The sequence below is a fragment of the Molossus molossus genome, unplaced genomic scaffold (assembly GCF_014108415.1).
Source record: "Molossus molossus isolate mMolMol1 unplaced genomic scaffold, mMolMol1.p scaffold_m16_p_14, whole genome shotgun sequence".
NCBI lineage: Eukaryota > Metazoa > Chordata > Mammalia > Chiroptera > Molossidae > Molossus > Molossus molossus.
The window spans coordinates 32,490,022-32,505,614 of record NW_023425349.1 but is presented as its reverse complement, the minus strand read 5'-3'; the positions used below and the strand labels follow the sequence as shown (position 1 = coordinate 32,505,614).

Sequence of the window (15,593 nt, the reverse complement as noted above, 5' to 3'; positions counted from 1 at the left end):
GCACATACCTGGTTTGCGGGTTTGATATCTGGTCAGGGAGAATGCAGAGGGCGACCAAACAATGCTTCTCTCTCTAAGCATGTCCTTTGTTGAGAATTAAAAATAATAATAATAAAGAAATGAGTTGTCCATGTTCATAGGTATGAAAGCAGAATCTGCATAAAAATATGAAAGTGGCCCTGGCCAGTTTGGCTCAGCGGTTAGAGTGTTGGCCTGCGGTCTGGAGAGACCCGGGTTTGGTTCCTGCTAAGGGCACGTACCTCGGTTGCAGTTTGTCCCTGACCCTGGTTGGGTTGTGTGGGTGGCGACCACTCGATGTGTCCCTTTCACGTCGATGTTTCTCTCTCTCTTTCTCCCTCCCACTCTAGCTCAACAAAAAATATCGAAAAATGTCCTCGGGTGAGGATAAAAAAAAAAAAATGAAGGTGGAGAAAGGGAGAGACAGAAGGGAGAACAGGAGAGTGAGACAAACACAGGAAAAGAAAGGAATAAAAGAGTCAAGAGGCTGAAGAAAGGAAGAGAAAAGGTGAGGCAGAAAAAGAAACATTTTGGAGAGTACAAGGTGAATTGTGGCAAACACATGGTGGGAGTTCTGACCTGCCTTTTCAAGTCTTCATTAGCGATATCTTGAAATGCCAGCAGATGGAGATATTACCCCAGAAAAGGAGGACTGCCTCCCCCATTTCTTACTTTAAATGCTCCTGTTTGAAATTGGGAAAATCATGACAAGTGCTCAAAAGGAGCTAAGGTATAAGGGTTTTTCGAAGCATCCTGGGTGTGTTCGGGAAGAGGATGAATCTTAAAGGAGATTTGGAGAACAGAGATTCAACCCGGATTCTTGGGGTTCAGCGATATCACCTCTTTTGACAGAGTACTGAGTCCATCCTTAAGGCCCTGCTTTGGCCCTTCTCCAGCTTTGATAACTCCCCATATGGAAGGAGGGTTGAATCTGCAAGGACAATGGGACTTGCCAATCAGATTAGCCTCCCCCACTTCTAGTTCACTGGAGTGTCTCCTGTCCAAACACTACTGGGCCTGCTGGGCCTCTCCCCGGGTCCATCCTCCGAGGGTTGATTGGGCCACAGATGAATGCGTGCCTAGGCTGGAGGAATGATCATGGCTGGGAGCTGTTTGCAGCATTGTGGATGAAGCTTGGACTTAAGGACTGGATGTCCACGGGTGTGCATGGAGGCCCCAGAGAGCCAGCTGCCACATTTAGTTGGGGCTCCAGGAGTGCCTGTCAGAGAATTCTAAATTTGAACTTGACCTTTTAGGTCTTGGTAAGATATACTTGTCACCGTAGGAGAGAGAGATCATACTCTAGACCAAGCTGAGCAAGAAGAAACCCCATATGACTGTTAGAAACTGCAAGACTTTTAGGAGCTTCGGACCCTTGTCCCACACAACTCTTCAGAGTGCAGGTGGAGTGGTGGACGCATCAGGTGTTGCGCCTCGGTGAGGCAGGCCACCGATGGGGCGACGCACAGTGTGGAGACCACGACTCTTCGCTCGGAGGGTCGGGTCGGGATGAAGGGTGGGCGGGAAGGGCGAGCCTCAGCTTTCACCGCAAAAGCGCGGAGGGGGCGGAGTCTTATGGGGGCGGAGCCACGCAGCTCTGCTAGCGCAGGGCGGTGCCCAGCTACGTCACGCCTCTTCCGGTCCGCCGCGTTGCCTCCGCATGTCGACGAACGCGCTGGTGGCTGAGGCTCTCTTAACTTTTGGGCTTGGGGTTCAGAGAGGGGACATGGCGAATGAGGTGCTGCCGAGTGCGAAGTGGCTGTACTGTGGGGAGCCCGACGAGAGCCAGAGAGCTGTACTGGGTAAAGAGTGCGGAACTGGAGCAGAGTTCCCATAACTCCCCGTCCTGTTCGGTACCTTTACAGTCCTCCCGCCCCCCGCACCGGGCCCCTTTCCCACCTGGGCCAAGACGCCCCCCACTTAGTGTCCACCGCTACTTGGGGCTCGGCCAGAGCTCCTCTATCATTCCAGTATCTTTCTTTTACCACCTTCCGCCTAGATGAGGACGTTCCAGTCCCCCTCCCCAGGGATTTACCCAGGATTTTGTCATCCCCTCATTCACCAGGTCTTAGCCCTGCTCCATTTCCTTGTCGCCAATGGACAGAGATACCCTTTGTTTCTCTAGGTCTGGACGAGGCCTCTTCAGTCAGCCCCATTCCCCTAGTTATTCCCTGTCGCAGCCCCTCCCCGGGATTCCCCTCACCTCCCCATCCACTCTTTCCAAGTGGACCAGAAGCTCCTTCAGTCCCACTTAAGGTCGGGACCTGGGCTTCCCTGCCATCCTCATTCCCCCAATCACTCCTTCCCATTGACAATCCAATTCCTCCCCACCATACTTTGTGATTCTTTTTTATCTCATCTATCTCGTTCTTGGGGGCTGTGATCTTACAGTTCAGTTCTCCAATGGGAAGCTGCAGAATCCAGGTAACATGCACTTTACCTTGTACAAGAGCAAGGACTCCACAAATCCCAGGAAGAGGAGTCAGCGGATCTTGGTAAGTGCAGCAGTGGCCAATTGCCTCCACTCTGCAGGCTTCAGTAGACCCACTGGGTGTGGTGGATGTGGGAGGGAGTGAGAGGAGAAAAGGGGGAGATAGCAAATGATCTTTTGAAGAACTCTTCTGAGCCCCAGCAGGTTGGGGTGTGGGGACAGGCTTCATTCAGTTTCATATTTTTGGCCTTTGGTACTTTTGAACTGATGGCCTTTCATTCATTAGTTCATTCAACAAGCATTTATTATTTACTGTGGCTCTGTGCTGTAAGCTGCTGGAGAAACAGCTAAATCAGACCTGGCCCATTTGGGGGGAGTTTGTCCTCTAGTGTGGGGTTTCTCAACCTTGGCTTTATTGACATTTTGACCCAGATAATTCTTTGTTGTGGGGCCAGACCTGTGCATCACAGAATGTTTAGTAGCTTCCCTGGCCTCTACCCACCATGTATCAGTAGCACTTCCTAGTTGTGACAACCAGAATGTCAGACATTCCCAGATGTCCCTGGAAGAGGTATTTCCTTGGGTTGAAAACCACTGTTCTAGAGAGTTTTTTGAGATTTTACCCAATCTCAAACTTACAGAAAAATTCCTCATAGGGTACAAAGAACTCTAGAGAGGTGGGAACTGGATGCAAGGGACACTCATACAAGTAGACAAAGCTCAGGGCCTGAGCAAGGGAGAGTACAAGCCGTCTAAATCTCTGCTTGCTAGAATGTCTTCTTGGGAAGGGCACATGGAGCTGAACTCTGAAGGATGGAGGAAGGTTTGACAGCTGAGGCTTAGTATTCCAAGTGAAGAGGATAGCAAAGACAAATATAGGGAAACAGGAAAACTTAGCTGTAGTTGAGGAGTAAATCAGCCATTCTCATGGTCCTAAGAGCATGTAAGAAGCAGTCATAGGAGAGGTAGGCAAAGAGGTATAAGAAGGGCTTGGACTTCCAACCCAGGAGATTGCCTATAAGATCATATTATTACATGTCTTGGGAGCCCAGAGCATGTCTCTGAAGTTCTGCGGCGCAGCTTCCCCAAGAACTTTTCAGACCAACTAGAAGTCAGCACTGTCTGGGGCTTTCCTTTCTAAAGTCCTCTTGTCTTTCCTCCATGGACACACCAGATTTACTTAGAGATAGTGGGGATAATTGTCTCCCAGAGGCTCTCTAGTTCTAATCCACAGTAGTTGGATTCTAAAGCTTTTTACAAATACAGAAAAGGAGACAAGATGCTTAATACCTTTCAACATTGGTTGTGATAGAGCTTTTCTCCCTTTACATTTTAGGCAGCTGAAACAGACAGACTTTCCTATGTGGGAAACAATTTTGGGACTGGAGCCCTCAAATGCAACATTCTGTGCAGGTAGGGACAGCTGGAAGGGGAGGGGAGGGGAGTGGTAGTGGCCCTGACACTGCTGTTCTCAGTCTTTTTATTTTTTTTCTTTATTTATTTTAGAGAGAGAAGAAGGGAGAGGGAGAGAGAGATGGAAACATTGATGAGAGAAAAACATCCATCTGCTGCCTCCTGCACACCCCCTACTGGGGATCAAGCCTGCAACCTGAGCTTGCAATTGATGTCCTGACCGGGACTCAAACCAGTGACCTCTTCAGTGTATGGGACCATGCTCAACCAACTGAGCCAAACCAGCCAGGGCAGAATGTAGATGTTCTTGAAAAGAAATTTGACTTATTAACATTTGTTGAATTCCCTAAAAACTTCATTTATTTGTAATATTCTTAAAACTTTTTTCCTTTTTTTTTTTTAAACTTATCTTTATTGTTGAATGTATTACAGGTGTTCCTCCTTTTTCCCCTATTGAACCCCTCCTGCCTTTACCCACACTGTTGTCTCTGTCCATTGGTTATGCATTTATGCATGTAAATTCTTTGGTTTATTTCTTCCCACCCTCCACCCCCTTTCCTTTGAGGTTTGTTAATCTAACAACCAATTTGTACTTCTTAATCCCTTCACCTTTTTCATCTATTCCCCCAACCCCCCTCCCATCTGGCCACCAACAAAATGTTCTCTGTATCTGTGAGAATGTTTCTGTTCTGCTTGTTCATTTTATTTGTAGATTGATATGTATTGTCAATAGATATGTATTTATTGCCATTTTGTTTGTTCATATTTTTGATCTTTTTCTTCAAGAAGACCCTTCAACTTTTCACAGAATACTGGTTTGGTGGTGAGGAACTCCCTTAGCTTTTTCTTGTTTGGGAAACTCTTTATGTCCATCGATTTTAAATGATAGTTTTGCAGGATAGAGGAATCTTGGTTGTAGGTTCTTGCGTTTCATCACTCTGAATATTTTTTGCCACTCCCTTCTGGCCTGCAAAGTTTCTTTTGAGAAAGCAGCTGACAGCCCTGGCCGGTTTGGCTCAGTGGTTAGAGCGTCGGCCTGCGGTCCGGAGAGACCCGGGTTCGGTTCCCGCTAAGGGCACGTACTTCGGTTGCAGTTTGTCCCCGGCCCTGGTTGGTCGTGCGGGTGGCAGCCACTCGATGTGTCTCTTTCACGTCGATTTTTCTCCCTCTCTCTCCCTCCCACTCTATCTGTACAAGGATTGGAAAAATGTCCTCGGGTGAGGATAAAAAAAAAACCAACTCTTTATTTAAAAAAAAAAAAAAAAAGAAAGCAGCTGACAGTCTTATGGGAGCTCCCTTGTAGGTAACTAACTGCTTTTAAGATTCTGTCTTTGTCTTGAACCTTTTGCATTTTGATTGTGATGTGCCTTGGTGTGGGCCTCTTAGGGTTCATCTTGTTTGGGACTTCTGTGCTTCCTGGACTTGTATGTCTGTTTCCTTCACCACGTTAGGGAAGTTTTCTGTCATTATTGTTTCAAATAGGTTTTCAATATCTTGTTTTCTCTCTCCTCCTTCTGGCACCCTCACGATACAAATGTTGGTACACTTGAAGTTGTCCCAGAGGCTCCTTACACTATCCTCATTTTTTTAAATTCTTTTTTTTTTTTTGCTGTTTTGATTGAGTGTTTTTTGCTTTCTTATATTCCAAATTCATGATTTGCTTCTTGGCTTTACCTACTCTACTATTGAATCTCTGTAAATTATTCTTTTTTTTTCATCTTTCCTTTATTGATTTTGGAGAGAGAGGAAATGAGAGAGAGAAAGAAACATCATTGAGAGAGAACATCGATTGGCCACCTCCTGCATGCCCCCCACTGGGGATCAGGCCCACAACCTGGGCATGTGTCCTGAACCAGTGACCTCTTGGTTCATGGGTCGAAGCTCAACCACTGAGCCACACCGGCTGGACTGTAAATTATTTTTATTTCAGTTAGTGCCTCCTTCATTTCTGACTGGTCCTTTTTTATGCTTTTGAGGCCCTCACTAAGTTTACTGAAGTTCTCACTAAGTTCATTGAGCATCCTTATAAGCAGTGTTTTGAACTCTGCATCTGTTAGATTGCTTATCTCCATTTCATTTAGTTCTACCTGGAGTTTTATTCTGTTCTTTCATTTGGGACATGTTTCTTTGCCTCCTCATTTTGGCTGCTTCCCTGTGTTTGTTTCTATGTATTAGGTAGAGTTGCTATGTCTCCTGAGCTTCCTAGCGTGGCCTATTGTCCTAGAGGGTCCGGTTGCACAGCCTCCCCGATCACCCCAGCTGGGCCCTCGAGGTGCACCCCTTGTGTGGACTTTATACCCTTCTGTTGTAATTGAGTCTTGATTGCTGTTGGCATATCAATGAGAAGGTTTTACTCAGGCTGATGAGCTGCAAGGACTGACTGTGTCCACTGACCACCAATCTCTGACTACCTTGGTTGAACAGCTGTGCAGGGGCCCACCACACAGAGCAAGACTTACTTCAGCAGGGTTCTGATATCCACTGAGTCCATTCCTTGAGTGTGCCACTTGTGGAGGTGGTTGGGTGGTGGTGCTTTGCAGTGGTCTGAAGCTGTCCACTGGGTGTGCTGGCTCTGGGGCCAGGTCAGCCACTGCCTGTGTTCTACCCGGGTCACCAGGCATAAGCTACAAAGTGATCTACAGATGGCTGCTTCTTGTGCTGGGCTGGGAGGTGCCCAGGCAAAGCCAAGTTGTGAATGAAGGCTGGCTGCTTCTAGTGCCAGGCCTGGGGCCACTTAACGAAAAGTAAGTGGCTCACTGAGACTAGCTGCTGCTTGTTTGAGAGAATTTAGGAAAACCTGAAGCAGGAGCCAAGAAAGGCCATTCCTATGGTAAAACCACTAGGAAAAGCTTGGGAGGGCCTGAAATTTGGGTGGGGTAGGGCCTCAGGGAATCACCAGGGCGGGGGGGGCAACAGTGTGAGCCTGGTTGCTGGAGTCCCAGATATGGCAGCCTACTTCTGCCTTGTGGGGGAAGGGCTCACCAAAGGAACAAAGGCCTCCGACAGCACATCTATCCAGAAGAAAGCTGCCTCTCCAGCCCTCGCCCCAATGCCAAACAACTCAGTTCTTCCCCATGTCTCCGGTGCCTTTCGAGCTGCCCCCGCTCCATGCTGGAGCTCAGAGGGAGCAAGTCCGACAAAGTCTGTGTGCAGGCCCTTTAAGAGGAGCTGCCTGGTGCTGGAGCAGCCTCAGCCTCCCGCAGCCTCAGTTCCCGCTGGTTTTTACAGCCAGAAGTTATGGGGACGTCTCTTTCTGGCACTGGAACTCTGAGCTGGCAACCTGGTGTTGGGGGGGACCCCTCCCTCCTCAGGGAGAACCTTCCCAGCCTAGGTATCCCTCCTGGTTTTTATCTACCACATATGGGTGTGGGACCAGCCTGTCTGAGCCTCTGCCCTTCCTACCAGTCTCAGTGTGGCTTCTTTAATTTCGTAGCTGTAGGACTTCCATTCAGCTTGATTTTAGGCTGTTTTGAATGATGGTGGTTCTGTAGTTTAGTTGTAATTTTTATGTGGTTGTGGGAGGAGGTGATACCGCATTTACCTATGCTGCCATCTTTAAAAATTTTTTTCCTTATTGATTTTAGAGAGAGAGAGGAAAGGAGAGAGAGAGAGAGAAACATGGATGAGAGAGAATGTTGATCAGCCACCTTCTGCATATTCCATACTGGGATTGGGCCCACATCCGGGACTTGTACCCTGACTGGGAATCGAACCGGTGACCTCTTGGTGCATGGGTCAAGGCTCAACCATTGAGCCACACTGGCTGGGCATATTTGTAGTATTCTTAAATTTTTAAAACAAATTAAGATATCATTGATGTATAACATATTAGTTTCAGGTATATAACATAAAGATTAGATATATGTATAATGAAATGGTCATCAATTTAAGTCTAGTTAACATTATCACCACACATGGTTACAATTTTTTTCTTGTGATGAGAGCTTTTAAGATTTATTCTCGCCCTGGCCGGTTTGGCTCAGCGGTTGGAGCGTCGGCCTGCGGTCCTGAGAGACCCGGGTTCGGTTCCCGCTAAGGGCACGTACCTCGGTTGCAGTTTGTCCCCGGCCCTGGTCGGTTGTGCAGGTGGCGGCCACTCGATGTGTCCCTTTCACATCGATGTTTCTCTCTCTCTCTGTTCCTCTCTCTCCCCCCCACTCTACCTGAACAAAAAATGGAAAAATGTCCTCCGGTGAGGATAAAAAAAAAAAAAAAAAAGATTTATTCTCTTAGCAACTTACACATATACAATATAGTATTGTTAACTATAAGTCACCATACTATACATTACTTCCCCAGGACTTATTTGTAATGTTGTTTCTAAAAGGCAGCTGTCTTAACTAATATGGAATGTATGATCAGTATTCCAAAGTCAAAAATTTGCTTTACAACGAACTACAGGAAAAGGATTTGGTAGTGTCAAAGGCTCTGGGGTTTCTGTCCAGCTCTGCTGCTGATTGACTGCCTCACTTTAGGCAACTTTGCCCTTCACTGATTCCCTGTCTCTCCCTGCTGCATTTCCCCCCCCCCCCTCCCATTTCCCTACAATGAAGATTGCCCAGCCTGAACAGTCTACAACTGTCTGGGGCTGGCACAATGTAGACAGTATCCTTGTGATGGTATACAACAGTGAGTCACAAACTAGACCCTTTCAGAGCCCCACTGGACCACTCTGATAGAAGTCAGATGAATGAGTGTATGCTTAAAACAATATTAACACTGCATCATCCCTTTACAAAGATTCTTTAGTTCAGACTGGTCTTCCCATAATTACCAAGGCTTTACTTGTCTTTGCCTCCATAAAATTTATGTGTGGAGTAAATTCTAGTGTAATCCTTTATTCTTACATTCTAAAAGGTTTTCCACTGCAGCAGTGAGCCCAAATGTGATCAGCTACCAGAATCACCTGTAGGATATTTTTCTACTTATTATCAGATAGAGTGGGAGGGAGGGAGAGAGAGAAACAGAGAGAAACATCTATGTGATAGAACCACATCGACTGGTTGCTCCTGTAGGTCCCCCCCCCCCCCCGAATCACATCATGAACTCTCCCCATGCAGAGAATTGCTGCTGTGGAGGATATTGTTTCTTCTGAGCAAGTGGTGTATTCCTCAGGTGTATTGGGGCAGAAAGAATGTTGAGAACTTTTAAGCAGGGAAAGGGAAGTTGTACAAACAATACCATTTGAAGAATCCATTGTCACTGGTATTATTCCTTCTTTATTCAGGCACTATGTGGGGATTTTGAACAAGACCTCTGGCCAGATGGAAGTATATGATGCTGAATTATTCAACATGCAGCCACTGTTTTCAGGTAGGTCTCAGTCAAGGCTCAAACAAACACTGCATATTGTAGGTTTGCTGGATGAGTTAGTTAGTTTGAGTTTTCAATTTGTAAAACATTTTGTAGTCATTCATTCATTCATTCATTCATCACCTGAGGATATTTTTCTACTTATTATCAGATAGAGTGGGAGGGAGGGAGAGAGAGAAACAGAGAGAAACATCCATGTGATAGAGCCACATCGACTGGTTGCCTCCTGCACGACCTGACCATGGCTGGGGGCAAACCGCAACCGAGGTATGTGCCCTTGACTGGAATCGAACTTGTGACTCCTTAGTCTGTGGGCCGACACTCTAACCACTGAGCAAAACTGGCCGGGACTGTAGTTATTTTTAAAAGGATGCCTTTCTGTCATTTTTTTTTTCATTTTTACAAGTTTTAAGAGTTTTTACTTAACACGTATTTATTGATGACCTGCTATGCTCCAGGCACAAATTAGGGGCTGTGGATGTAGCAAAACAGAGACAGAGTCTGTCTTCATAGTGTTTACAGACTTTTGACATTGGAAACTAATCTTAAAGTGAGTTGAGCAGTGATCAGAGCAGACTATTGAAGGCCTTTTCTTTTTTTTTAAAGTTTTTTTATTTTTTATTTATTTTTATCCTCACCCGTCCCTGCCCCTCCACCCCCGCCTTCATCACATTGTTGTCTGTGTCTATTGGTTATACAAATATGCATATAAATTCTTTTTTTTTTAATCTTCACCCAAGGACATTTTTGCATTTATCTTCAGATAGAGCGGGGTGGGGGGGGGGAGAGAAGATGGAAGAGAGAGAGAGAGAGAAACATCGATGTGAGAGGGACATATCGTTGCTACCCACATGACCCCAGCTGGGCCAGGACAAACTACAACCGAGGTACGTGTCCTTAGCGGGAACCAAACCCAGGTCTCTCTGGTCCATGGGTCGACGCTCTAACTGCTGAGCCAAACTGGCCAGGGCAGAGGCCTTTTCTTTTCAATTGGAAGCCTTTCTTTCTTTTAAATCCTCACCCGAGGATATGTGTTTATTGATTTTTAGAGAGAGAGGAGGCCGGGGCAGGGGGGAGAGAAACATCAATCAATTGCCTCCTGTACATGACCTCACTGGGGATCAAACCTGAAACCTAGGTAAGTGCCCTGACTGGGAATCAACTTTTTGGCATATGGGATGACACTCCAACCAACTGAACCACCCAGCCAGGGCTGAAGGTCCTCCTTTTTTTTTAAAAGAATAGTTTATTGCCCTGGCCAGTTTGGCTCAGTGGTTAGAGCGTTGGCCTGCAGACCAGTGAGTTGTGGGTTTGATTCCGGTCAAGGTACAAATCGCGTGTACCTTGGTCACGATTTGTCCCCGGCCCTGGTTGGGGTTGTGCAGGAGGCAGTCACTCGATGTGTCCCTTTCACATTGATGTTTCTCTTCCTCTCTCTCCCTCCCTCCCACTGTATCTGAACAAAAGTGGAAAAATGTCTTTGGGTGATGATAAAAAAGAATAGTTTATTGATCATAGAGAGAGAAAGAGGAAGGGAGAGAGAAACATCAATGTGAGAGAGAAATATTGTTTGGCTGCCTCCTGCATGCCCCCACTGGGGATTGAGCCCACAACCCTGGGCATGTGCCCTTGGTCGGAAATCAAAGCGGCAACCTCCTGGTACATGAGACGATGCCCAACCAACTGAGCAATATCGGCCAGGTCCTGAAGGCCTTTCTTAATTGTTGACTCTTCTAGTTGGGATAGAGGTTTTAGAATCTCTGGTAGATGCTGGAAATTTCTTATATGTTGGACAGTAACTTTTATGTTGTTAAAAAGTGTCTATACTTTCTAATTTGGGGGAAGATACATTTTTTTTCCCTAATCCACTGGAAGAAGTTGCATTGCTTCTCTGTTTTGGCATCTTAGAATGCCCAGCGCTAGAGTGGAAGCTTCCAAAATGATAGATAAGAGGGTCAGATCCAGAGGGTCCTGTTTCCTAAATCTTAAATACTGAGAACTATGGTGGGATAGGGTGTTAAATAAGGAAGTTTCCTTAGGATTATGATGAATCTGCCCGATATCTTCAGAGGCATTAGTTCTGATTTTATTCTCTCAAAACAGCAGTCTCACCTATTTGAGAATCTTATAAGGACTTGGACCTACTTCCTGGAAACATACATAATATACATGAGAATATATATATATGAGATTTTTGCATATAATTTTAAAGGGCTCTTGAGTCCCAAAGCCCATCAGTGAATTTCCTAGGGACTACAGTCTCTATGTTAAGAATACCTTGCTTTGCAAACAAATGTAACTGCATTTAAATTATCCAAATGCTCTTTTAACTTTCAAGGAACCAAAGAGAGTTATCTATTAATTTGTCGATTAAACAAATCTTTGGTTTTATAAGTAAGAAATTTGTAAATATTGGTTTTTTATATCCAGCATATTGACCTGGGGTAAATCATTTCATCTAGAGACCTCATTTTTCCTTATTGGTAACATGAAGAGGTGGGACCAGATGGCCCCTTCATTTGTCTCCCTAATTCTCCTAATTCCCTAAGTGTACATGCACTAAAGCTACATACTAAATGTTCAGTATATACCCATGTTAAGCTCTGGGAAGCCCTGGAGTAAAGAAATCCATTTTTCTTCGATTAACTGTTAAATAAATAAATACCGAACACTATTACTATTTGTAGGCCTTACAGTTTGCTTTTTTTTTTTTCTGTTTTCATTTGTTTTATGTTTTGATAGATGAATCAATTGAGAGTGAATTGACGTTAGAGAGTCAGAGCAAAACTTTTAGAGATAAGGTAAGTGTGATGGAACGAAGATGTGGAACCTTAAGCTAGTTTCTTCTAGGTCTTGGGTAAGGGTATCTTTATCAGTAAAATGAGCTGGTTGAACACAGGGGTTCGCTTGCTGATCCCAGCTCATTCATTCTGGGGTTGTCTGGACAGTTTTCTATCTGCAGAAGCCTCTTCAGCCTCATAGCAGCCTACCTCTCTGAGACAGCTATGCACAGTTCTGTGCCAATGCTTTGAACTGGTTCTCTGGGCTGATAGAGGTTTAGCATAACACATGTCTTTAAGATTTAATCCAAGTTTCAGAGAACATTGGTTGTAGCCTGGAAATTTTTCATATTAAAACAGTAAACGTTAGGATTTTCAATGTAGAATATTCCTACAAAACTCATCTCACCCCAAAATGGCAAATTGATTGCATCTTCAGTGCTGCCTGGAGCACTGTATTGAGAAGGGGTGTGAGGCTATCTTCTGGCTCAGAGGGAATGGGTGAGTTGCTCTATTAGCATTGTCTATTATGGGTGTAGGATGGAAAAATGTTAAACTGTGTGCCAAAGATTTATCAGCCCTAATTCTCGTCAAGTCTTTACATTTTACAAATGGAGGCACTGTTGATTTGTAAATGGCCCATTACTATTTACAAAGCAAGTTCTTCAGGTCTGTTAATAGCATTTGATTCTTATTACAAGCCTATCAGGTAGATTGCTATGATTCAGCCCAATTTGTAGGTAAGGTAATGATGGTTCAGGGAACCTGACAGTTTTCCCATAGTCACACAGCTAGGAGTAGTAGTGCCCAACCTGACCCCAGTAACCAAATTTGTCTCCTGCATAGATGGACTCTTGCATTGAAGCCTTTGGTACTACCAAACAGAAGCGGGCCCTGAACTCCAGGAGAATGAACAGAGTTGGCAATGAATCTTTGAATCGTGCGGTAGCTAAAGCTGCAGAAAGTATTATTGATACAAAGGGTGTGACTGGTAAGCAGCTGGAACTTGGGGTTAGAATCTGCTCAGAGAGAGAGCTTTCTCTTCTCTTGAGATCTTTTACCCACCCAGTAGATGGAAAGGATGGGAATTAGGGCGGATTTTTTCCTGCCTTGCTGAGGGCCTTTGCAGAACCGACTCTGGAGGTAGTAAGAAACAGCTGACATCCCTGCTCTCAGTGAGCTCACAGTCAAGTAGACACAACTGGGCAGAGAATGGATATGTGCCCACCGTTCCTTGGTGCCAATGTTACAGCCTACAGGGCACGGAGGAGAGAGAAGGCTTCCAGTCTGAGTCACAGGGAGGTTTTAATCAACAAGGCTGGTGTGATGATGATGAACTGAGCCTCTGGAGACAGTGTTTCACTTTGGGGTCAGCGGATCTTTTTCTGCTCCTAAATTTTTTAGAAGCTTGACTATTTAATTGTGTCATCTGAAAATGTATTTGTTGTTCAAGTACATTATAAGAACATAAGAAAAAGTTTATATTAGAGAAGTTTTTCTGTTAAAACAGAATTTTAGTAATTTTTGGAAAGTCTTTCCAAATACCCTATGATAATGTAAATATTTTCCTGTTTTCTTTTAATAGTTTTACAATTTTATTTCTAAGTCTTAATGAATTTTTTTGGCCTATGGTACAGACCTAATTTTATGTTTTAGAGATGATTAGCTAGTTGTCCCCAGCTCCATCCTTTTCTTTGTAAAAGATAGTTTAAAAAGTCATGTTTAGCCCTGGCCAGTTTGGCTCAGCGGTTAGAGCGTTGGCCTGTGGTCTGGAGAGACCTGGGTTCGGTTCCTGCTAAGGGCATGTACCTTGGTTGCAGTTTGTCCCCTGCCCTGGTTGGGTCGTGTGGGTGGCGATCATTCGATGTGTCCCTTTCATGTCGATGTTTCTCTCTCTCTTTCTCTCTCCCACTCTATCTGAACAAAATATTGAAAAATGTCCTCGGGTGAGGATTAAAAAAAAAAAGAGTCATGTTTATCTTTTACCACATTCTTAGTTGTGTTTTGTCCCATTGTTTCATCAGGCTTTTTCTTGGTTATAGTGGCCTCATTATCCAATTTGTTGTCTGATAGGGCAGATTCATCCTCCTCCTGCCTCCTTATTTTTCACAAATGTCTTGGTTACTGTAGCATGCTTTTTCTTCCAGGTGATCTTAAAAATTATTTTGTTAAGTTCCCTCAAAATATAATTGAGATTAATATGGGGAGAATCAACATTTTTTTTTTAATCCTCACTCAACATTTTTTTATTTTTTGTTCAGATAGAGAAGGAGGGAGGGAGGGAGAGAGAGAGCGTGAAACATCGACGTGAAAGGGACACATTGAGTGGCTGCCACCCATACGACCCAACCAGGGCCGGGGACAAACTGCAGCTGAGGTACATGCCCTTAGTGGGAACCGAACCCGGGTCTCTCTGGACCACAGGCCAACACTTTAACCGCTGAGCCAAACCAGCCAGGGCACAATCAACATCTTTACAATATCATATTTTCTCATCCAGGAATATAGAAATATGTCTCTGTTCATTCAGAGACATACTTTAATGTCTAAGTAAATTTTTTTCTTTTATCCTCACCCGAGGACATTTTTCTGTTTTTTGCTCAGATAGAGTGGGAAGGAGAGAGAGGAAGAGAGAGAGAGAGAGAAACATTGACGTGAAAGGGACACATCAGGTGGTCACCTCCCGCCCAACCCCAACCAGGGCCAGGGACGAATCGCAACTGAGGTACATGCCCTTGACTGGAATCGAACCCTCAACTCATTGGTCCACAGGCTGACACTAACTGCTGAGCCAAACTGGCCAGGGCATATCAAAGTAAATTTTTGAATATTTTTTGTTTTGTTTACTCTCAGCTAAAATGGACATTTGTTTATTTATTTTTTTAATCCTCACCTGAGGATATTTTTTCTTTTGATTTTTAGAGAAAGTGGGAGGGAGGAAGGGGCGGGGAGAAAGAGAGAGAAACATCAAATGGTTGTCTCCCGCATGACCCTGACCTGGGCCGGGGATTAAACCTGCAACTGAGGTACGTGCTTTTGACCAGGAATTGAACCTGTGACTCTTAGGCCCACTGGCTGATGCTCTAACTGCTGAGCCAAACCAGCCAGGGCTTAAAGGACATTTAAAAAGAAAAATAATTCATCCATTTTCTTATCATTCCACCAGACGAACTGTTATAATTTTTCTGTTTTCTCTCTGTCTTTATCTATATGTATATTTAATTCTCACATGGTCATTCCTGTGTGGTATTTACAGTTTTATATTTTGATTTTTTTTTTTTTTTTAATAGTACGTAGAGAAATTTTCTGGAAGTTTAGCTGTTGAAAGCTATTTTGAATATCCCTCACTTTTAGTTTCTTGTGTTGTATTGTGAATAATTATTAGCACACTTCTCTCCTGACTATACTGCAAGTTACTTGAGGGGAGACCACATGGAAGCACCTTTTCTAGGGCCCAGTTCAGTTTGTGTCCTGAGTGGGCGTTGTAGTGCTGGAGCTATCAGCCCAGTGGGCAGGTTGGGCCTCATTGGTGGAAGCATTCAGATTCGGGGTTTCTGGGCTGGTTAGGATCTTGAGTGCACAGATTGCAAAGAGTGTTGGGGAACCTGAAACCGAACAGGGTGATATCCACACTGACT

General features: G+C 44.7%; 1 protein-coding gene across 2 annotated transcripts in view; it reads left to right on the top strand.

Moving 5' to 3' along the window:
• The first annotated feature begins 1,667 nt into the window (after positions 1-1,667).
• Positions 1,668-15,593, top strand: part of POLR1E (RNA polymerase I subunit E) — a 30,040-nt gene continuing 16,114 nt past the window's right edge. Inside the window, exons 1-6 of one of the 2 annotated variants that reach the window (XM_036261086.1) lie at positions 1,668-1,820; positions 2,410-2,513; positions 3,786-3,862; positions 9,090-9,175; positions 11,918-11,976; positions 12,802-12,946. In XM_036261086.1, coding sequence (XP_036116979.1) covers positions 1,679-1,820; positions 2,410-2,513; positions 3,786-3,862; positions 9,090-9,175; positions 11,918-11,976; positions 12,802-12,946 — 613 coding nt within the window. In that variant the 5' untranslated portion in view covers positions 1,668-1,678. The remainder of the gene's footprint in view (positions 1,821-2,409; positions 2,514-3,785; positions 3,863-9,089; positions 9,176-11,917; positions 11,977-12,801; positions 12,947-15,593) is intronic. The other variant, XM_036261087.1, reaches the window with a different exon arrangement.